The sequence below is a fragment of the Anolis sagrei genome, chromosome X, assembly GCF_037176765.1.
Source record: "Anolis sagrei isolate rAnoSag1 chromosome X, rAnoSag1.mat, whole genome shotgun sequence".
NCBI lineage: Eukaryota > Metazoa > Chordata > Lepidosauria > Squamata > Dactyloidae > Anolis > Anolis sagrei.
In genome coordinates, this window is record NC_090034.1 from 27,217,558 (window position 1) to 27,240,930 (window position 23,373).

A 23,373-nucleotide genomic window follows, 5' to 3' on the forward strand; every position below is an offset into this window, starting at 1 on the left:
TTCCTGCCTGGGGGAATCCCTTGTTGGGAGGTGTTAGCTGGCCCTGATTGTTTACTGTCTGGAATTGCCCTTTTATGTTTTAGTGTTGTTCTACATAGGGACCCTCAAACATAGCACCCAAACAGGAATAAAGGAACATGAAAGGCACTTCAGACTAATTCAGCCGGAGAAGTCCACCATAGCAGAGCACTTGATGAACCAACTTGGACACAGAATATTATTTGAGAACACAGAAATGCTGGACCTCTCTGACAATCATGTCAGATGACACAGAGAAGCCATTGAAACCCACAAGCATGTGAACAATTTCAACTGAAAGGAGGAAACCATGAAAATGAACACAATCTGATTATCTGTATTTAAAGAAATGTCAGGAGAGAATGCTGCTGGAACATGACCAGACAGCCTGGAAAACTCATAGCAACATTCTTTGAAACTGTTTGCTGGACAGAATGTTTCGATTAACGTGGCCAAATTTCTGGCAGTTACTGGTCCAAACAAGTAACATTTCTGGTTCAGCATCTGCCTAATATAGCACCTTCCCCATATATCTTTGGCAGGTTGATAAGCTAGATGTAATTGTTCCTCATATCAGGTATTAAAGAGAAATAGTTTTGCTGGTGTGTTTGTAAGATCCTTGGTTTATCTAACCGCAGTTGATAAGGCAGGGATTCCCTGCAAACGGGTTTCACTGTTTCAAAAGGAAAAGCCTATGTGTATTTATTTATTTATTTATTTATTTAATTATTTTACTTGTATACCGCAGTTTCTCAGCCCAACAGGCGACTCAACGCGGTTTACAACAAGGATAAAAATCAGACAAAGATATACAATTTAAAACCCTAATAGCATGGTATACAATATTAATATAACAATAAACAACACAATACATCTCATAACTAGAGTCGTGATCCAGTTCGTCGTCCGTTTTTCCATTCCTGTATCATAACATTCATTGCACTGTTGGTCCGAATGCCCGCTCAAACATCCAAGTTTTTAATCTTCTTCGAAACACCATTAGTGAGGGGGCTGATCTAACCTCCATGGGAAGGGCGTGCCACAGCCGGGGGGCCACCACAGAAAAGGCCCTGTCTCTCGTCCCCGCCAGCCGCACCTGTGAAGCAGGCGGGATGGAGAGCAGGGCCTCCCCAGAAGATCTTAGGGTCCTGACGGGCTGATAGGCAGAGATACGTTCAGATAGGTAGCATGGGCCAGAACCGTTTAGGGCTTTATAGGCCAACGCCAGCACTTTGAATTGGGCTCGGTAGCAAATCGGCAGCCAATGGAGCTGGTGCAGCAAAGGAGTTGTATGCTCCCTGCGCTCCGGTCCTGTTAGTATCATGGCTGCCGATCGTTGGACTAACTGCAGCTTCCGAGCCGTCTTCAAAGGCAACCCCACGTAGAGAGCGTTGCAGTAGTCTAAACGGGATGTAACCAGAGCGTGGACTACTGTGGCCAAGTCAGACTTCCCAAGGTATGTGTACCTCTGCCTATGTACAGTTGTCTGTCCTGTCAGTGTATAACATCTTGCTGTATACGTGTTTTGTGATCCGCTCTGAGTCCCCTTTGGGGTGAGTAGAGCAAAATATAAATATCGTAAATAAATATCGTAAATAAATAAATAAATAAATAAATTAAAAAAACCAGACTATCAGTTACCTCTCTTGAGAGACTGGCTATTTTGAAGTCTCCCCGCAACGATTACCTAGTTAATACTTATTTCCTTTCTGATTTCCATGGAACTAGTTACAATGAAATATTGTGAACACAATCACTGTGGAAGTCCCAATATATCTATTTTAGCAACAATTTGTATATGACATTGGTCACATCTGCATTGTCCAATGCAAGGCTTCATTGCAGGACTGTTCTGGCTGTGTTTCTCAGTAGGATTGCAACCTTTGGAATGAACTTCAAAGCCCTAAATAAATAAAGACAAAACAGATGCAACCGCAGTATACAAATTCCAACACAAAGGCTTTTCTCTTTGTTCTCTCCAAAGTTCCTAACTGAGAATGTATTGTCCTTGTGGTGTGTTTTAATGTAATTCCCAATGTAAACTGGACCCTAAAGTGAACCTACCACAGACTTTTCTTGGAAGATTTGTTGAGAGGGATTTCCCTTTGACTGAGGCTGAGAGTATGTAACTTGCAACTATGCATTCCACTTACTTCATTTCACTTACTTTACTTCAAATAGATAGATAAATGATTCCATAAGTCAATTAGACCTGGTTCTGAAAAATTACAAGAAATTGGGTTGTTGTAGGTTTTTTTCGGGCTATATGGCCACGTTTTAGAGGCATTCTCTCCTAACGTTTTGCCTGCATCTCTGAAAAGCAACATCAGAGGTAGTGAGATAGTGAGAATGCCTCTAGAACATGGCCATATAGCCCGAAAAAAACCTACAACAACCTAGTGATTCCAGCCATGAAGGCCTTCAACATTACAAGGAATTACTTTAAAAGTAACGTCAATTCCAAACCCCTTCAGGGTAGTTTGCACTGCTATTGGTTGTGATGTTTAATGTCTGTAATGTTTGAAATAAACTAACGTCTATTTTTCCACTTCTCAAAAGGAGGCAAATAATAGTTCTTTGGTTTGGTTACTTGGAAGCTTTGTTTGCTTTGTTCTGTTAGAAATGTAATATAATTGACTGGTTGCTGATGACTTGATAAATAAATAAAATACTTGGAAGCAAAGGAGACTGGGCACGTGAACCATTTGAATGTCTTCCACAATTTAGGAAGAGCACATTCCCATGACTATAAACTGATATTTAATATTTGTATTGATATACTACAAAAGGAATAAAATTATTTAGTTTAGTAGTGCTTAATAGTTGCAAAAAGTTTTAGCAGTGCTTCATTGTTACAAAAAAGTTTGATACGGTTTAAATTGTTGCAAAAACATTGAGCAGTGTTTTTTGTTGCAAAAAGGTTTAGTTGTGCTTAATGTTGCAAAACCTTTATTTATTTCGTATTTAAAGCATTGTATAAACATATAAGTATAAAACTGATAAAATAGAGGAAGCACAAGCGGCTAAATAATTTTAGGCCAAAAACGGGCAACAGTGACCACATTGTCTGGAGCTTTAAACAATTCTTCCTCTGTGCATGAGGCAGGGCACTGTGGACACAAGCATACAGATGCGGAATTGTTTGTTCTGCTCCGCAGTCTCACAAGGTGGAGAGTTCTTCTAGGTCATGCCATCTGACCAGGTTGTCTTTTGATCTGTCCACTCCACTTCTGAGTCTGTTCAAGGACTTCCAAGTTGCCCATTCTTGGTTTGCTCCTGGAGGAAGACCCTCGTGGCGGCGGGGGGGGGGGGGATCTAGTTGGGATTTCCTGGTTTATCTGCCCAGAGGGATACTCCTGCTGTTGCTGAGGGAACATTAAGAGAAGTGGTGGTTCTCATAAAGCTTTTCCTTGATATTATTCTACTGGTAGGAGGCTAATAGTCAACCTTATTTCTCTCCCAGTTGGCAGCAACTTCCCATCACACGTCTGCGGGGTAATGCCAGCTAGCTTATAGAGTCTATCAACAGGTGTAGGTTTGAGACATCCTGTGATTATTCTACACGTCTCATTCAGTACTATATTCACCTGCTTTGCGTGGGCAGACTTGTGCCAAACAGGGCAGACATATCCAGCAGTTGAGTAAGACAAGGTCAGAGCTGATGATCTTATTAATTTTGGGTCTGCACTTCATGTGCTGCTAATAAGTTTCCACAGGATGTTATTGTGTCAGCTACTTTGTGCTTGGTGTTCATACAGTGTTTCCTAAATGTTAGTGTTCGATCTAAGGTGACACTGTGATATTTGGGATGGAAACAGTGTTTGAGCTCTTGGCCTTCCCAGATAACTTTCAATTTCCTGTTGGCTTCATGATTACATAAGTGGAAAGCACACTTGTGTCTTGGCAGGTAAAACGTAATTACAAGTAATTGGTCATGTCTAACTAGTAAAGGTTCAAGTTCTGAAATGCATTTCCATTTATTTCTCCTTAATTCCTGACTATCTATTTCCTTACTGACATCGTATTATGTGAAAGGAGGAGTAGGAAAAGGTGCATTCTCAGGGTCTTCTTGGTGGCTGCTCCCATACTTTGAAGCTTCCGTCTAAGGGATGCTTGCCTGTTATTCCTCACCTGAAAGGAGACCTTTTTTCTTCTTCCAGCTCTTTGGGGTTTTTTTGTCCTTTATAAATCTGTTTTATTTAATAGTCATATAAGAGCAACAGGAACATACACAAGTATTTGAAGTTTACAAACTAGATCTTTGACAAGGGAAAATGGTTTCATGACATATGTATGCAGTTGCTATTAAAATGTCATGCATATATTTATATTATTGTATAATATTTTATACAACGATACAAATGAAATATTTTTCTGTTTATGAATTTGAAACACAGGGTCGATTGGTTTGTTAGCTAAGATAAATAACATAAATAACACTGTCAAACAACACATTGGAAATGATGACATTTTTCTAGGCTGTGGGTTGAGTCATGCTGCAATTCATGCTGTTTGGGAAGATCTCAGTGAAGTTGTTCAGTAGATTAAAATGAATGCATATTTAAATACCATTTAGAAGCCAGTAGTTTTTATTTTGCTAAAGCTTGTTTATATAGATTTGTTACATTTGGCAATATGAAGAAAGAGGGAGGGGGGACAAAGAAAATTTATCACTAATTGCAGCATCTAGATATATAAATGCTTGCTATAAATAAAAACCCAAGAGTTCTAACGGTTGAAAGCACTGGTGGACCAGAATGAGAGGACAGGTAGGAAGAAATACAAAGGGCAGAACTACATGTCACACTGGATGCAGAACTACCACTGATAACATCATGCACTGACTGTTTCCTCTTCTACTGCTCCTCCCACCCAGTAACCTGTGGCCTGCTTACCCTTCCTGTAATGCTGTCACATCAGGTGGTCCCCACCACAATCCATCAAGCCTGCTGGATAGGGATAGGGAGCCACATAAACATGAGAACATCCCAGCATCATGAACATGTTGCCAATCTTAAGCATTATGGGCAGAAAGGATAACAATTGACAGAGGATGACATTTTGGCAGGTATCAGCTTGGACATGTAGCTCTGCTTCCATCCCTTTGTTGACATGTTTGGAAAGTACTTTTTTAACAAGCATGGGCTGACTTGGGTCTTCCAGGTGTTTTGGACTTCAACTCCCACAATCCCTAACAGCCATAAGGCTGTTAGGAATTGTGGGAGTTGAAGTCCAGAACACCTAGAGGACCCAAGTCAGCCCATGCCTGTTTTATAATAACTATATAGTATCAAAATGCAATTTGTTTGTGCATGTTCCAACATTTTTTCCTTTTGCGTCTTCCTGCAAACTGCAAGTCTGTGCTAGAGGCAGGACATAAGTCCACCAAATGTGTGACCTGTGAGGATGTTTGTTCTTTTGCCTTTTCCTCCCCTCCCAAAAAAAACATCAGAAGCATGCATTATATTATTGGGAACAGAGCCATCCTGGTGAAAGTGGCAGGGAAATACAAGAGGTCGGTTGGGGAAATAGAGAGGGAGATTACCGCTCTGGCAGAGTTGATCAGGGGCGCCCAAGAACAAAAGGAGCTCTGTTGAGAGGCCTGAGGTTAGTTGGTTCGGTTCTACTTCCTGATCCTCACTTTTCCTCCTCCCCTCTGGGTGTGCGTGCTTTGCTCTTCAAGGGAGGTAAAGACTCAGAGGTGGACTTTCCCTTCGATAGCGAGAGAAGAGCAGACAGGTAAGCCTTTCCCTCTTGGGCTGAAAACTTTTCTAAGTTGAGCCAGGTTCCTGTCTTTTCCGGATCCTGCCATGGAGGGTTTTGGAGCCCAAGTTGGCATGGAGTGCCTGTCCACCACTGTCACTCACTTTTTGTAATGATCACAAATAGTTGGAAAAGGATTCTTTGCACTCCTGTTAATACATGGAGCTGTGGTTTCATGTTCTACTAAGCCTGGTCAGGAAGGAGTAAGGCTCGGCTGCCCACTCTGCCTTTAACGGAGGAACCGGTTTCATCTGAAAAGGGAGTTTGCCCCCAGGCTGTGCACATAAACCCTTGGTTTCAATGGCTGTCAGATTCATGCTCTGTGGGAAATATCCACAGCTGACAAGGTTGAAAGCTGTTCTCCCCAGTGGTTGTTTTACATTCTGGATTGGGACATTTTCATCCTCCTTAAAGGAATGGAAAGGGTCTTTTTATCTACTGGAATGAACCAGGCATTTGAAAGGGGGTGGGAAAATTATGTGTCCTGACTGGGTTTCAAGGAGTGAAAAGCCATCTTTTTCAACCATTAACTACAAAGGGTTTCTGTTGGAAGTAGGGGGAGTATAGTGCTCTACCTCTTGTTTCCTAAGACATTTGCCCTTTATGTTCTTGCTGTTACTTATTCAAGTCGGGTTTCGAAATGAAAGGAAGGGGCGAAAAAGTATTGTCTTGTCATAATGGTCCCATCCCATTCTAGTCCAAGGCTTGGGGATGACAGAAGGTTGAGAGGAGACACAAGAGCCATGTTTCAATATGTGAAAGGAGGTGGCCCTAAGGAAGAAGGAGAGGTGCAATAAAGCCAGGGGTTCAATTTACATGAAAGTTAATTCCACCTGAACATTAGGAAGGACTTCTTGACCATAGGAAGAGATGTTAAACAGTGGAACTCAATGACTCAGAGTGTGGTGGAGGCTCTTTGTAGGCTGGATGGGCCATCTGTCCAAGTAGCTTTGATTGTGCTTTTCCTACATGGCAGAAAGGGGTTGGACTGCATGGCCCTTGTGGGTCTCTTCCATCTCTAGGATTCTACGATGGAAGTTGTCATAGGATGACAGAAAATATTGGTTGTTGTATACAACCAATTTATTTATGACAAGCTTAAGGGGAATGTATCAGTGTCTTGTAGGGCTTCTTTGGCAAGCTATATTCAAAGCCTCCCTCTGAAGCGGAGAGAATGTGACCTGGGTAATTGTGACATTGTGGGATTGAGATGTGGGAAACCCAGCCTCTGGTTCCCTCCGAGCTATCCAGTTCACTGGTTGAGAGTTACTAGTCCCTTGATCCATTCATTTTCTCTGCCTGACCTTCCTCTCTCTACTTAGAAGATATAATGGGAATGAAGATAGTCACCTATAGTTCCTTGAGTTTATTGGAGGAATAAAATAAAAGGGAAAGTCCTAAGATCACTCAGGTTGATTCTGGTAAAAACAATGGGTTGCGGTGACTTTGTACTTCCGTATCCGTGCGCGTTTGTGTGTCAACAAAAGATCTTAAGGTGGACGATGCTTGGCTTTGGGAATGCAAAGAAGACTTAAGGAGCAGGGATTGAATTGTGGCTTCCTACCAACTGTTAGGAATTGTAGGAATTGAAGTCCAAAACACCTAGAGGGCTGAAGTTTATCTATGCCTGAGCTATGCTGCCATTCACACTGCACAGTTATACCACTTCAATTCCACTCCAACTGTCATGGCTGCATGGGACTTGTAATTTAGTAGTACTCTTTCCTGGATTACCCTGTGATTCCATAGCATGGAGTCAGTGTGCTATCGAAGTGCTGTAGTTGCAAAGTATGAATGGGCCGATTCTTTCTGTGGTGCAATAATAATAATAATAATAATAATAATAATAATAATAATAATTTATTTATAGACCACCCTCTCTCCCCGAAGGGACTCAGGGCAGAGGGCGGTTTACAGCACAAAAAGGCAAACATTCAATGCTCAGACAAATGTAAAAAAAAACACAATTACAACAATGCAATATAATAAACATAATAATGACAGTGAACTTACTGTATAAAAATTGATGTCAGAATGAAAAACAAGATACATAGAAACAGGTTACACTAATCACATACTCAACATTAGGGAAACGTAAAGGTTTTCCCCCAACAGTAAGTCCAGTCGTGTCCGACTCTGGGGATTGGTGCTCATCTCCATTTCTAAGCCAAAGAGCCGGCATTGTCCATAGACACCTCCAAGGTAACGTGGCCAACATGACTGCATGGAGCACTGTTATCTTCCCGCCTGAGTGGTACCTATCGATCTACTCACATTTGCATGTTTTCGAACTGCTAGGTTGGCAGAAGCTGGGACTAACAGCGGGAGCTCATGCCACTCCCCGGATTTGAACCTGTGACCTTTCAATAAGCAAGTTCAGCAGCTCAGCTGTTTAACCCACTGCACCACCGGGGCTCCAACTCAGCATTGAAACATCTCAAATGATAAAAATAGTTAAAATCAATGTGACCTAATAGCTGACAGCCCATAGTTTTTAAACTACAAACTCCCCAAAGCTTGGCATGCCATTTAATTACTCCATAAAGTGCAACCTAAAATATGACTTCTATCATATTATTGTTGCCCTCCAGAAGACATAAGCCCTAGTAGCTGTTCCCAATTTAATGGCCTTCCAGAAGTGATCTGAAAGACATGATCTATGTTTTGGTCCAGCATATTTTGAGGATGGGTTTGAGATGGCTCCTGTATTTTTAGTTTGGGTCGTATAGGTCAGTTGCCCAGCCATTTAGGCTTAGTTTAAGCTGCAAACAGGAAAAGTTGTGGCCTGTCCCCCTCTTGATGTGCTCTGATGGAAGGATTTTGACAAAGAAATGCCTTATCTCCCTACATTTTGGGAAGTTGGAAACTTCACACGGATCCAGATGTTCTACTGACCCCTTTTGTTTCTGCTTTCTGAGCCAGTGTTGCCAGGAAGAAGAGAAAAATGGGATCAGTATGTTAATCTCTTCTTTTTAACCAGGAAATGCCTGTGTCACCATCCTGGTTTAAATGGATTTTGTGCTGCGTTTAATGTTACAATTGTGTTTCTAGGTTTGACCCATAGAATTGCACTGGAAGACCTAGAGATTTCTAGAGAGAATATTGCCATCAAATCCACAAAAGTCAAAACTGCAAATATGGTTAATTGTGGACCTCATCCCATGCGGGGGAGAAAGCAAGGGAAACATCTTACTGGAGCATTTTGTTGCATTCTCTCTGTAAGGAAAACAGATAATATATTCACCCTCATCACACACAATGTACTTTTGTCCATTTCTCCAGTATTCCTCCTCAGTCTGAGTGATCACATGGGTGAGTGTAGTTCCCACCTGTATCACTTTCTTTCTTTCAATAAAAAAAGATAAACTTTGCAATTGCGGAAGTCCGAAATATAGGTCTTTAAAAAGGTGGAAATATCGCAACAGCAAAGTGGGGACATTTCAAAATTGTGCCATTCCTGAGAAATAAATACATTTATAAAATTACCATAAAAGAATCATGCAAGATGATTATCACGTGAACCAGGAGCTCTGAAGACAATTGCTCTCTGACTGTGTAATCCTCCATTTCTGAACACTTTTGAAACCTACAGGTGGATGGAATCCTACAGGTGACTGGCAGAAGTAGTTTAGTGTCATACATTGGATTTACTCCACCTGTAAACAGTTTTTAAAGTGTGTGGAAGTGTGGGATGTGTGGCTCTGAGTCTTCAGTGTCTGACTTTATGAGTGGCCAAACAAGCTAGGAAATTAGCGTTCCTCTTTGAAGACCTATTCTCTAGCAGTGTGGGCAGCAATACCATTCAGAAGCCCTCTGCAAACAGTTTGCTTAGTGTTTTGCCAATAAAACTATTCAGATCTGCTGGAGTTGGGGCATGCTGAGTCGATGCAACCCTGGCTCCTGCTAGTTTGGTGACCATGGATTTCATTCCAATTTAAACAGTGGAGGATGTAGATAGGACCTTTGGAAAGGTGAGACCCATTGCCTGTGTGCTGCTGGATCCGTCTTCGGTCTTGGTTGTTTAAGAACTCTTTGGAACGCAGGGCTATCACCTGGAACACCCTGGGAATACTTGCAGGATTTTGTGAAATGCAGCAGGATGTCATGCACATCGCAGTGGCTCTAAGATATGACAACAATTGCGCTTTGGTTTTATTTGGAAAGCAAAATGTAAATGCACAGGTTGGTTTATTTGTTGTACAATTGTGCTCCTGTGTCTCCCCTTCCTTTGGGGATGGTAGGCTGTCTTGTCACCCGTGCCCTGTTTGGTTGACCCTGCACAAATCCCTCTGTCCCTCCCACCCTTTAAAGCTAGCATTTGTTTAGCATGGCAGGAAAGCTTGGATAAGGGATTTATCTGTGTGTGGAGGGGATGTGCTGAGGTCAGGTCTGTCTGTCGCTAATGCAAAAACAAACTTCCTCAGCAAAGGAATCTGCAAAGTGTTTTGTAAAGCCCCCCCCCCCCCCCCCCCAGGAAATTGGCTGTCTTTTCTGAGGCCATAAATGGGAGACCTGTGCAAAGGTGGGGCAAGGTGTTTTTGAACCAGGCAAGCACTGACTTTATCTCTTTCTTTCTTTCTTTCTTTCTTTTTTTGTTTTGTTTTGCAGCATGTTTTTTTTTTGGGGGGGGGGGATTTAGCTTCTCGTAAATGGATATCTGAGTTAGGTTAGGAATGTGAGCCTGTCTCTGCAGAATCTTGACTTGGGGTTTAATATTTAATCAAGGCAGGTAAACAATGACTGCAAAAGCAGCCAGGCATGACTCTGTGTTGGAAACACAATACTGGTTGTTGGGTGATTGGCATTTTGACATGGACAGAGGCTAGCTTTCTGCATTGTGTAGCGGGGAGGGACCATAAGCCAATAATCTATACGCGCGTGCACACACATATAAGCATCAAAGTTTGTCTCTGCCTGTTCATATGTCTGTACCACAAAGGCCCTTGCTAGATGAAGTGGTCCTCACTGGAAAAGAAAGATGATGTGTATGAAGGAAGGAAGGAAAGAACCACAAAGAGAGCCATGTTGACATGGAGACATTGTGGGGTTGTCCCCTCTCAGAGCTGGGGAATGGAGAAAAGGAAGGAAGGAGAAAGAGAGAGAGAGATGAAGGAAGGAGGGAAGGAAGGAAGGAAGGAAGGAAGGAAGCAGGGCGGGGGGGGGGGGGGGAGTCAGGGTCTTAGCTAGAAAAAAATCCATAACACAAAATAATTTAAATATATTTTTATTTAGACTTAATTAAATCTATTTTCTATTTTAGTTACATAATTTCAAGTCTTGAAATAACTGAAAATGACTGTTAATTGATAATTTATAGTTACAAAATAATGCCACATCTGTTGGAAACACAGATGTTACAACAACATCTGTTGGAAACACTTAACTGTGTCAATACACTTTGACAGAAATCAGGCTCCATCAATAAACTTTGGTGGATATTCAAGAGTGCAAGTCCAGTCCAGTCCAGTCTTTCTTTCTTATGTATGTTTTCAAATGTTTAAGAGTTGAAAATGATTCTCTCTCTCTCTCTCTTTATATATTGGCATATCTAAAAATCAAGACTAATGACCCATACATATTATCAGAGTTTTAGAAACTACATAATCTGGTACTAATTATTCAAAAATTAGTTCAAAGTTTAGGAGAAATTAAAGTATAAACTTTTAAAGCAAGCACAAATTATCACAGTTGCTATATACCTGAAAACATCATAAAGTGTGGGTTGTTGTAGGTTTTTTGGGCTATATGGCCATGTTCTAGAAGCATTCTCTCCTGACGTTTCACCTGCATCTATGGCAAGCATCCTCAGAGGTTGTGAGGTCTGATGGAAACTAGGAAAATGGGGCTTTTATATCTGTGGAATCTCCAGGGTGGGAGAAAGAACTCTTGTTTGTTGGAGCTAGGTGTGAATGTTTCAATTGGCCACCTTGATTAGCATTTGTTAGCCTGACAGTTTTTAGGTGTGGCTCGTTAGTGCCTGGAGGAATCCTTTGTTGAGAGGTGATTCCTGATTGTCTCTTGTCTGGAGTACCCCTGTGTTTGAGTGTTGTTCTTTATTTACCGTTATAATTTTAGAGTTGTTTAATACTGGTAGTCAGATTTTGTTCATTTTCATGGCTTCTTCCTTTCTGTTGAAATTATTCACATGCTTGTGGATTTCAATGGCTTCTCTGTGTTGTCTGACATGGTGGTTGTTAGAAAGGTCCAGCATTTCTGTGTTCTCATATATTATCCTATATCCAAGTTGGTTCATCAGGTGCTCTGCTATGCTTGACCTCTCTGGTTGAAGTAGCCTGCGGTGCCATAAGTGGCTGCGGGGGAGAGGAAAGGGCCTGAGGCCAGTGATTTGTGGGAGTTGACGGCCAAAACACCTGGAGGGCCAAAGTTTGCCCATGCCTGGTCTAAATGCTTCTTGAAATTGAAGAGCCTTAGGAACCTATTGCTTTTGAACTGGCTTTCAGGGTTCCTACTTTTATACTTAATGATGGCTTTTAAATATTTTCAAATAAGAAGTAGTCAGATGCATTGTATTTTAAAAGGAGTATCCCTTATCCAGTCATCAGAAATTCTTCCAATCCAAATACGTGAGATAGGGATACCTTTTTGGTTCAGTGTACACAAACTTTTGTTTCACGCAGAAAAGTATTGGGAATATTGTGTAAAAATTACTTTTGTCCAAGTGTATGAGGTGTAAATGAAATGCGAATGAATTTTTTTATTTGGACTTGGGTCCTATTTCTAAGATATCTCTACATGTACAACCAGATAATCCAAAATGTTCTGGTCCCAGACATTTTGGAGAAGGGATGCTCAACCTGTTTTGGAATGTTGAATGGATCCTGATCCATCGTATTCCAGAACTGGGGGCTAAACGTCTTGGTGCAAAATACCATTTGGAGTGAACCTTTTTGCTGCCAGTCTCCTCTTGGGTGTTGGCCATTGCTTTGGCCATTCCAGGAAGTAGCCTGAAACAAGTAACATTGTGTTCCTTGCCCAGAGCCGCGTGTCTCGGTCATCTTTCTTTACAAAGCAGAACTTTGCGATGTTTATGAAATCATCTTCTCTGACCTTGATCAAGGTGTGTACCTTTTGTTTGTCCTTTGAGAATTAACCTTCTTGAAGGTGTGCAAATGAATGTTAGAGATAACCTCCAGGAATCCTTTGCTAGGTGTTTAAATTCCCTTTGGAATTAGAAATGGCATCAACTTTTTTTTCTCTCCCAGCAATAATTCCCACCCGTTGGGAAGGAAAGGTGCTTAACATTCATAAGGTTTTGAAACATAGGCAAATGGCTGTTTGCAATGCTGACAGTTGAGACATTTTTAGAAAAAGTTTAATACCCAACAGGAAGCGTTAGGAAGAGTTTTTAATTCCCAGCATTTTCCCAAAGCTGTTGGGTGTAACATGATTTCTGTTCCTGGTTTATAAGTGTCATTATTGTGCCCGGACTTTGGTTTTAACTGGTGTGTTTTTAACAACTGTTTATTTAATGTTGTTTTAATAAATTTGTTGAATGTTTTTATGATTATGATGGCACCGAATGGTGCTTGCTGTGAGGCTGCCCTGAGTCCCCCCTCAGGGGTGAGAAGGGCGGGGTACAAGTGCATGAAATAAATAAATAAATATTTCCTAATTGGTACTATCATTAAAACATGGGAAAGGTGTATTAAACTGCAAAAACTTTGTCTTTGTGGGAGGGATATCCTGCTATAGCACATTTTGCTCTAGTTTTTCAATGAATATCTCCTATGGCAAGATGTATGGCAAGAACACTCTTCCTCTGGGTAGGTCTTTATCTTGACTCTCCTGGCTTATTCTTGGTCTTGCAGCTCTTCTGATGTCTGTCATAGAATGAATACCCATTGGCCTGTAGAGCCCGGTTCAGGTGGTTCAGTTCACCTTGGAGGAGGTGGGGTTTGCACAATCTCTGTCACGATGCCAGGTCTCCGGTATTCAGGCATAGGTGAATGAAGCAAACACCCAGTTTCTATCAAACAGTTTAATTAAAGCAGCACTTACTTCCTGGCTGTTTTAATAGTCCAAAATATAAAACATAAAGATAGCACTCAGCCACAGAATATAAAACAAAAACTGATAGCAAATGCTACACCATAGTCAAAGGGTCCAGTCCAGTGGTCAAATACCAAGAGTTCAGTGAGTAAAGTCCAGGGATCAAGAATCTATACTGTAGTCAAAAGCCAGCCCAAAGATTCAAGGTTCCAGGGTTCCAAGGGTTCAGGAGACAGGTCAGGACACCAAAAATCCACAAACTGGGGAGAAAACCAGCAGCATCTACCACCAAGATAAGACAAATAACTTTCTCTGAAAGATCAGCCCCAAGGTTAGCTCCTTAAATCCAGTAACATCCAGCTGCAACCTATCCCTTGCATGCCTCCACCCTTAATTGCTGATACCTGTAAACTCTTACTTACAAATTACTCAGTCCTTTAGAACCAATACTCACATCAATCCTTCAATCACCAACTGCTAGGTCTGCCACCACCAGCCACCATCAACTGCAGGACATGATACATGACAATCTACCAGGATTCTGAGACTGCCAATCCTTACATTGTTCTTTGTCCCTTTTTGTGCCACAGGCCAATGAGGTGACAGACAGTGCGTACATGGGCTCAGAGAGCACCTACAGCGAGTGTGAGACCTTCACGGACGAGGACACCGGCACCCTGGTTCACCACGAGATGCACGACGACATAGAAACGGACAGCGCCATTGACTCCGCGGTGCACTCAGAGTTCACAGACCCCATTGAGGAACCCGAGAATGGGTAGGTAATTTCCCCCTTGGTTTCTGAAGTGTACAAGAGAAGAGAGAACTTTCATTGCTGTATCTGTTTCAACTCCCTTTGAATCTCAAGAGTGTAAACAAACCAATAAACAAGCAAACAGGTTCTTGTTAAGCCAGTCCTTAAGAGGCACAAAGGGGGTGAAGACTTTTACATAGGTCCATGTATACCAGGCACGAGCAAACTTGGGCCCTCCAGGTGTTTTGGACTTCAACTTCCTCAATTGCTAACAGCCTCAGGCCCCTTCCACTTAAGTGGCTGAGTGGGAAAATGAAGAGGCCCGAGGCTGTTAGGAATTGTGGGAGTTGAAGTCCAAAACACCTGGAGGGCCCAAGTTTGCCCATGCCTGGTGTATACTCTCTCCAGTTATTGCAATTCCTGGTCTTGGTGTTGTTTTACCTGTTTGTTTTAAGGGAGTGGACGCTTTATGCCTGCTCAACTCTGTGGAAGAGCAGAGGAAATTCAAAATTTCATAATTCAAAACTATGTAATTGTATTGTGTTATGTACATAATATTATTTTTATTCTGTAAAGGATATTAATATCATGTTTTCACTCCTCCCAAAGGGGAGTTTAAAAAAAATGTCTATGACTTTGAAATTCTGGAAATGTACATCTGTGCCCAAGCTTAAGCCGGCACCTGATTTTCTAGCAGCAGCCAGATGTCTTTGGGAAATGGACAAATGGATTATGGCAGCATTCGTCCTCTTCACACCAATTGTGCTCTTTCTCAGCGAAGCAGCTGCTGTTTATGCATTCAGCTTGCAAAGCCCGGTTGGTGCAGACAGTTCATTGAGGTTAAACACACCCCCTCTCCATGCCTGTGTCCAAAATGTTTTGCTTCAGTGGGTCCCATCACATTCTGCACCTGTGCAATGATTCTGGTTTAACTGGCGTCCAACCACATCCTGGGATTTGTAGTTTGCTCAGAGGTGCCTCCCTAAAGTGCTCTCTTGATGTTTACCTAGAATGTATCCATGGTAGTGGGAGTGTCATCATCACGCTGTATATAATTCCATAGTGTGAAAGGACCCCTACATAGAATGCCTGGAATAAGACATCCAGCCACTTGTTCCAAGCAAGACACTGGAGAAAGCCGAGCTTTTTGAAGCTGGAGTGAAAGAGTGTCCTGTCGTTGGAGACGCTGAGGATTAAAGCGGCCGGCTGGGGGTGAGGGGCGGGATTAGCGGGCTGCCACTTTCTTTGCTGTAAAGATCCGGGCGGTTGCTAACCCTCCGCCTATAATCGGCTTCCTTCCGAGCTGCAAAGCCACCAAAGGGCCCCTTTTTGAGGAGAGAATAAACAAGCATGCCCGCCTGGGTCCGCTCGGATCGACCTCCACCTGGGACCATGGCTCAGTGCCTGGGACTCTCCTGCCTGTAGGTACAAAGGCATCTGTCTGTCTGTCTGTTTGTCTGTCTGTCTCTATCTGTCTATCCCTCCATCCACCCGTCTATCCACCCATTCATCCGTCTGTCTGTCCATCCCTCCACATACCCATCTATGCATCCTTCCATGCATCCGTCTATTCATCTATCCATCCATTCATCTGTATGTCCATCCATTCATCCCTTCACCCATCAATGCATCCATCCAACTATTAATCAATCAATCAAATTTTATTTCTGTCCCGCCCCATCTCCCCATGGGGACTTGGGGTGGCTTCCAAAATAAAAGACAACAATTCAATGCTATGAAAATACACAGTAAATCAAAAATTACAGGGTTTCCATTGAGAAAAGGGGATCGAATGTGCCAGTGTGCCTCTAGGCCCATCATTGAAAGGCAGTGGGGCTTCACTTGTCTCTCTTCTGCCACCTTCTAAAATGCTAGCTAGACAAAAATATTGTTTCTGCCCTCATTTATTTCCAAGGTTTTTAAATAATAAAAATAATAAAACTTTATTTATAGACCACCATATCTTCATGAAGGGACTCAGGATGGTTTCCAATACACACACACACACACACACACACACACACGTATACACATACACATGGCTAATATTCAATGCCTACAAAGAACATATGAACAAATTACATCAAAACAAAATACATCAACAATATACACACAACCTAACTATAGACTTAGTACCAAATAAATTAACCAAAAAAACAAACAACTTAAATAGACCCATAACCAACATAATCACATAGTATAAATTAAGAGGATGAAACATGTCATACTAAGGCCTTGTTAAAAGGTGGGATCATTTCTGGGTAGGATTTAACATATCTAGATGATGGTAAATATTGAAACATATTAGTCTTCCTTCCGTATGCCAAAGTGCATAAGTGTGTTTTTGGCAACTTTTTAAAGGCGAAGAGGGAGGGGCAGTTTTAGTTCTTTTAGAGGGAGTTCCAAAGGTGGGGAGAGATCACAGAGCAGGTCCCCTCTCTCGTTCCCACCAGCCACAAACAAAGGGTGCCTCCAGGCCACTGGGGCCAGGCTACCTCTATGCAGATACCCTCACTTATTGAGTTTGCAGCTTCATGGCTACTCAGTGCTGTTCAGGCTTGCTAATTGCAACATTCACACTTGCTTCAAACAGACAAGAGTTCATTCTCCCACTCTGAGCATTATTACACAGATATATATAGACTCCACTTGCCTCACTTCCAACAGAACTCTGAAGATGCCATTAGCCACAGATGCAGGTAAAACATCAGGAGAGAATGCTGCTGGAACATGGCCACACAGCCTGGAAAACTCGCAGCAACCCTACTGTGGTATTGTTTCTGTGATAGGCATGCTAACTGAGGTTTCCTTCGGTGCTTGCCACCCTAAGCTCCATTGTGAGCTACACAATCCTTAAAGACCTATAACTTTAGCCTTCCGTGAACACGGGCAACAATTATTTGACAGCACCATTGTGTTCACAGCCAGTTGCTTACCTGCTAGCTGACCTTTTGCTGAAGATCTTTCTGTACAAAGTACGGAAATGAGCCCTTGGAGAACTGTTATGCAGTGTGGTGTGACACAATGGTTGTACTCAAAGCCTTCTCCACTTGATAGAACTTGTTGCAGTTTGTGCTTTGCCACCACAGCAATAAGAGAGTTTGGGGCCACCTGCACATTACACTGAGGCAGCAAAGGAGCACTTGAAGTTTCATAGGATGCTAAAATCCAGAAGTAAAGCTTCCTAGCAAAATGGTTTGGGTGAGAATCCTTTACCATCGTTCATAGAATCAGAGAATAATAATAATTTATTTATTTATATACTTTATTTGTATACCACTCTTCTCAGCCAATTAGGCAACTCAGAGCGGTTAACAACAAGTAGCGGCAAAAAAATTCAATCCAAACATCGTACAGCCATTTAAAAGACAGTTAACACAATAATACAATAAGCAATTAACATCAATAACCATCAATAACATCAATAAACTACACACTGGCGTCTCATAACTAAAATCATAATCCAAGAATAATAGCATTGGAAGAAACCACATGGGCCATCTAGTCCAACCCCCCTGCCATGCAGGAAACACACAAGGAAAGCACCCCTGACAGATGGCCTCTGTTTAAAAGTTTCCAAGGAAAGAGCTTCTAACAGACTTAGAGGCAGAGAGTTCCACTGCTGAACAGCTCGCACAGTCAGGAAGTTCTTTTTTAAAAAGTAATCATATTGCCCAATTGCAATGCGCAAAAAATCCCTCATGCAAAAAATGTTGGAAAAGACAGATGAAAAGAAAAGTGATGATGTCGGAGTCTCAGATCTACCCTTTGTATCTGATGTCCTTTCTGTTGGTTCAGATGGATTGAAGGGATCTCCATGCGGGCTGAGGCCAGTCGCACTCTAGGCCATATATGGACTTCGGATAGAGGGCCAGAAATAGCTGGTACTAAAATTTCTGCGCCTTTAGCAGTAGAAAAGCAACATCACTTCAAGTGCATAGTGCATGGAAACAGGGCTTCCCTGAAGGAGAATAAATGCCAAATCTGTCACGTGCAATATCTGGATTGAAATAGGTCTCCGGCAATTGACCTGACTACGGCCTAAATGAACTGATACTTGGTGGGGTTTTAAATCTATTTTTAATATATTTTAATCTATTGGTTGTTTAATTGTGTTTCTATGTTTAGATGTCAATCACGTTTCTGTGGATTTTTATGGTTTTTATGGATTATGTCTATGATGCTGCTGTTTATTGTTGTAGGTTATGTTTTGGCTTTTTGCATGTGCACTGCTTTGAGTCCCAATCCAGGAGAAAAGTGGGATAGAAATAAAGAAATAAATATTCACAGCAAAAGTATATGTTAAAACTATCTTGTTATATCTTACAATATCCACTTTAAACTTAATCCCAAAACAGAGCAGCAAATCTGCGTGTGTGTATCTGTCTGACCAGCCAAAGATTGAAAAACTGAGCAATATAGGGTATAGTTTTTACAATGTCTTTCTGTATGTTCTCTTTTCCCATTTTTTCATTGATACTGTTTTTTCAAGTATCTTTTCCTGTTTGTTATAGCTTTGTTATCAGCACTTGGAGAATAGGGAAATGTTGGAAACACAAGCTGACTCCTCACATTTCCAGGAAGATCGCACATCTCTTCTGTCTATCAGTATCAGTACATTTCTATTCCTTCAGCCAGCAATAGCACCGAGTTTCCTGTTTTTGAATTACATGGAGGTTCAGGGCCACCAAGTCTCTCTTTTTCAGTCCAAAGTTGCCACCCTCATTTCATTTAGACAAGGACTTCCTCCAAACCCAGAGTTCACCATCTGTTTCAATCATACGAAGATGCGACATCCTAGTGAGGCAGAGGATCTTTATTCCAATTCCCAAGGAAGCGAAAGAGCACCACTTGTCCAGCACTGCTTGGCAACTTCTTGCCTGGACCAAGAGAGCAAAACTACCATCCAAACCTGTGGATTTCCCTGAACAAGACTTGCGCACAAGACTTGTCCTTTGGCTTTTCAGAATAACCTGCCACTGGCAACTCTCCATGTTAAATGCCACCTTCTGCACCCTTAATAGGATTACCTTAGGTAGCTCTGAAGTGCAGTAACCGTTTAATCGGCGCATCGGACCATGAAGTTGACCAGTCTTTAGCATTAGGTCAAAGGCTCTGTTGTGGTACTAATATACAAATCCCTTTCCAAACCCTTTTACTTTATGAGAACAGTGCTTGGAAATGACAAATTCCATGTAGTGAGGTATTCGAATACATAGTCATTTTTGTGCATTGATGGCCTGGCGTTGTTACCTTTTTGCCTGCCGTGAACAAGGCTGTAATCCATTGCTTTGTAGTGCAACATACGGAGTGTCTGCTTGTTACACATTGTGTTAGGTGTGTTCTCATTCACTCAGAGCCATTGGAGTGGGAAAGCCTCATGTGACCCCTAATTTTTGGAGTTACATGGTGAGCTATTTATTTATTTATTTATTTAGATAAAGGTAAAAGGTTTTCCCCTGACATTAAGTCCAGTCGTGTCTGACTCTGGGGACTGGTGCTCATCTCCATTTCTAAGCCGAAAAGCCAGTGTTGTCCATAGACACCTCCAAGGTCATGTGGCCAGCATGACTGCATGGAGTACCGTTATCTTCTTGCCAGAACAGTACTTACTGATCTACTCATATTCACATTTTTTTGCTAGGTTGGCAGAAGCTGAGGCTAGCAGCGGGAGCTCATGCTGCTCTCCAGATTTGAACCTGTGACCTTTCGGTCTGCAAGTTCAGCAGCTCATTGCTTTAACCCACTGTGCCACCGGGAGCTCCATTTATTTATTTACAGCATTTATATTCTGCCCTTCTCACCCTGAAGTGGACATAAGGCAGATCACAGAACATATACACGGCAAACATTCAATGCCGTTAAACAGACAGGACGGACAACAGATAGAGGTATTATGTCAGCATTTTCCCCAACTTTGGTGTCCTGGAGGTTGTGCTCTATTCTGGCCACAGGGGGGTGATGTCACTCCATCCTCTGTGACCTAGAGCCCTTGATCACAGGCTTCCTCCTTCCTTTGATCGCCGGCATTTTCTGGTATTTCTTTTATGGTGACATAAAATATCTCCCCACTTCAGAGGTACCTAATTTCTTTATTATTGCTATTTGAAACACAACAAGATTAGTACAAGCAGACAAAATCACTATGCTGGTTGTTGAATTGGATCACACGTCGAACACTTCCCAAGTGTCTAGGACTATGTGATGTATCGGTGAATAATACATGCAGATCATTTTGCAGCAAAAGGGTGGCCTTTTGCAGCTGACTGGTGGTAATTTTGTCAGTGCCGATTGTGTTTAAGTGCAGGCCAAGGTCTTTAGGCACTGCACCCAGTGTACCAATCACCACTGGGACCACCTTGACTGGCTTGTGCCAGAGTCTTTGCAGTTCTATTTTTAAATCCTCATATCGTGTCATCTTTTCCAGTTGTTTCTCTTCAATCCTGCTATCACCTGGGATTCAACATCGACAGTCCATACTTGGTTTTTTAACATGATTGTGAGGTCAGGAGTATTGTGCTCCAAAACTCTGTCAGTCTGAATTCAGAAGTCCCAGAGTAGTTTGACATGTTCATTTTCCGTAACTTTTTCAGGCATGTGATCCCACCAATTCTTTGTCACAGGCAGATGATATATAAGGCACAAGTTCCGATGATGATGATGATGATGATTTTTTTTTGTTGTGTCAGGAGCAACCGCTCCTGTTGTGAGAGAATTGGCCGTCTGCAAGGACGTTGCCCAGGGGACACCTGGATGATTTTTGATGTTTTATCATCCTTGTGGGAGGCTTCCCTCATGTCCCCGCATGAGGAGCTGGAGCTAATAGAGGGAGCTCATCCGCCTCTCCCCGGATTCGAACCTGCGACCTGTCGGTCTTCAGTCCTGCCGGCACAGTGCTTTAACCCACTGCGCCACCGGGGGCTCCATGATGATGATGATGATGATGATGATTATTATTATTATTATTATTCCAGCACAGTAAACCCAGACAAAAGGACTACAGCAGCCAAATACCAACTGAATTCAAATTGAATTCCTTCAGCAAAACTTCATAATGATGTGTCTCTCATACACCTGCCTTCCTTTGCCACAGAAGCATCATAACATCAGGAAGTCCAGCCTCTGGAAGGCTCTGCTCACCTTTGCCTTGGTGCTTTGGCCACTGGTTTGGGAGCTTGAGTGCAGCCAAGGATCGGACCCTTCTTTTGACTCTTTGCCTTTCTGCCTACAGATCTCCCTCCCACGACTTATCCTTGACCTCCGACATCAACAGCCACTCCATCGTCACCGTCATTACTGGGGAGGAGCACTTTGAGGACTATGGGGAAGGGAACGAGGGGGACCTCTTCTCCGAGAGCCTGTGCAATGGAGAAAGCGGCTTCAGCAGCTCGTCTTTCCTTTCTCCCAGGTAAACATGCCAACCTATGTTTGTATTGCTGGATTCCAGCTCTTGTTTTCCCTTCCCTCCTTAGTCACAGTGTCCAAAGCAACTGTTACGTCTAACTACCAGCAGTCTGCAATCTAGTTCTAAACTCGTAGGTCTTATAGCACCGAAATGTATCATGTGGCCTGGCAGTTATTCCAGTATAAATCCAGTAAATCACTGAATGCACAATGCCTTTTTGGAGTCTTTCATAGCTGGAATCACTGGGTTGCTGTGAGTTTTCTGGGCTGTCCGGCTATGTTCCAGAAGCATTCTCACCTGATGTTTCGCTCACATCTATAGCAGGCATCCTCAGAGGTTGTGAGGTCTGTTGGAAACTAGGCAAGTGTGGTTTATATATATGTATGTATGCGTGGAATAATGTACAGGGTGGGAGAAAGAACTCTTTTCTGTTGGAGGCAAGTGTGAATGTTGCAGTTGGCCACCTTGATTATCATTGAATGGCCTTGACCCTAAAAATGAACAAAATCTGGGAACCAGTATTTAAAAAACACCAGAATCAGGACAGTAAATGAAGAAGAACACTCAAAAAACAGGGGAATTCCAGACAGGAAACAGTCAGGGCCGGCTAACACCTCCCAACAAAGGATTCCCCCATGCAGGGAGCAGCCAGCTTTGAAGCTGCAAGGCTATTCAGTGTTAATCAAGGTGGCCAGTTGCAGCATTCACACTTGCCTCTAACAGACAAAAGTTCTTTCTTCCACCCTGGATATTACTCCACGGGGATTTTACATAGAATCATAGAATCAAAGAGTTGGAAGAGACCTCATGGGCCATCCAGTCCAACCCCCTGCCAAGAAGCAGGAATATTGCATTCAAATCACCCCTGACAGATGGCCATCCAGCCTCTGCTTAAAAGCTTCCAAAGAAGGAGCCTCCACCACATAAACCCCACTTGCCGAGTTTCCAACAGACCTCACAACCTCTGAGCATGCCTGCTATAGATGTGGGCGAAATGTCAGGAGAGAATGCTTCTGGAACATGGCCATACAGCCCGGTAAACTCACAGCAGCCCACTGAATGCACAAACTCTGAACTAGCTCGGCCTCTTTATATTCTGTCCCTAAGCTCAACTTTTCTGTTTCCTGGGAGGAAAAGGGTGGCTTGGTGAATGATGGGAGGGTCCAAACACAAATTCTTGCAGGGGCCAGTTGCAGTTTGCCAGGCACCCAAGTGCCTTTGGGGCATGGTGTGCTGTAGTTCTCTTCATCTTGCATCTTGTAGTTCCCTTCATATTGCACCTTTGCATTTGGGCTGCCCATGCAGAGAATTTTATAAGCAGAGTCAGGAATCGCAGGGTGGAAACCAGAAGGTATTTTCCTGCTCCAGCCAAAAGAATGCTACTTGTACTATGAGCTGGATATGATTGAAGCGGCGTGAAAGT

The 23,373-nt window shown here is 42.5% G+C and overlaps 1 protein-coding gene across 5 annotated transcripts in view; it reads left to right on the forward strand.

Annotated features, from left to right (window-relative positions):
• Positions 1-23,373, forward strand: part of RAB11FIP3 (RAB11 family interacting protein 3) — a 112,778-nt gene that overhangs the window by 54,445 nt on the left and 34,960 nt on the right. For all 5 annotated transcript variants that reach the window (XM_060786226.2, XM_060786227.2, XM_060786228.2 and 2 more), the window contains 2 exons: positions 14,382-14,569; positions 21,777-21,953. In XM_060786226.2, the coding sequence (XP_060642209.2) occupies positions 14,382-14,569; positions 21,777-21,953 (365 nt within the window). The remainder of the gene's footprint in view (positions 1-14,381; positions 14,570-21,776; positions 21,954-23,373) is intronic.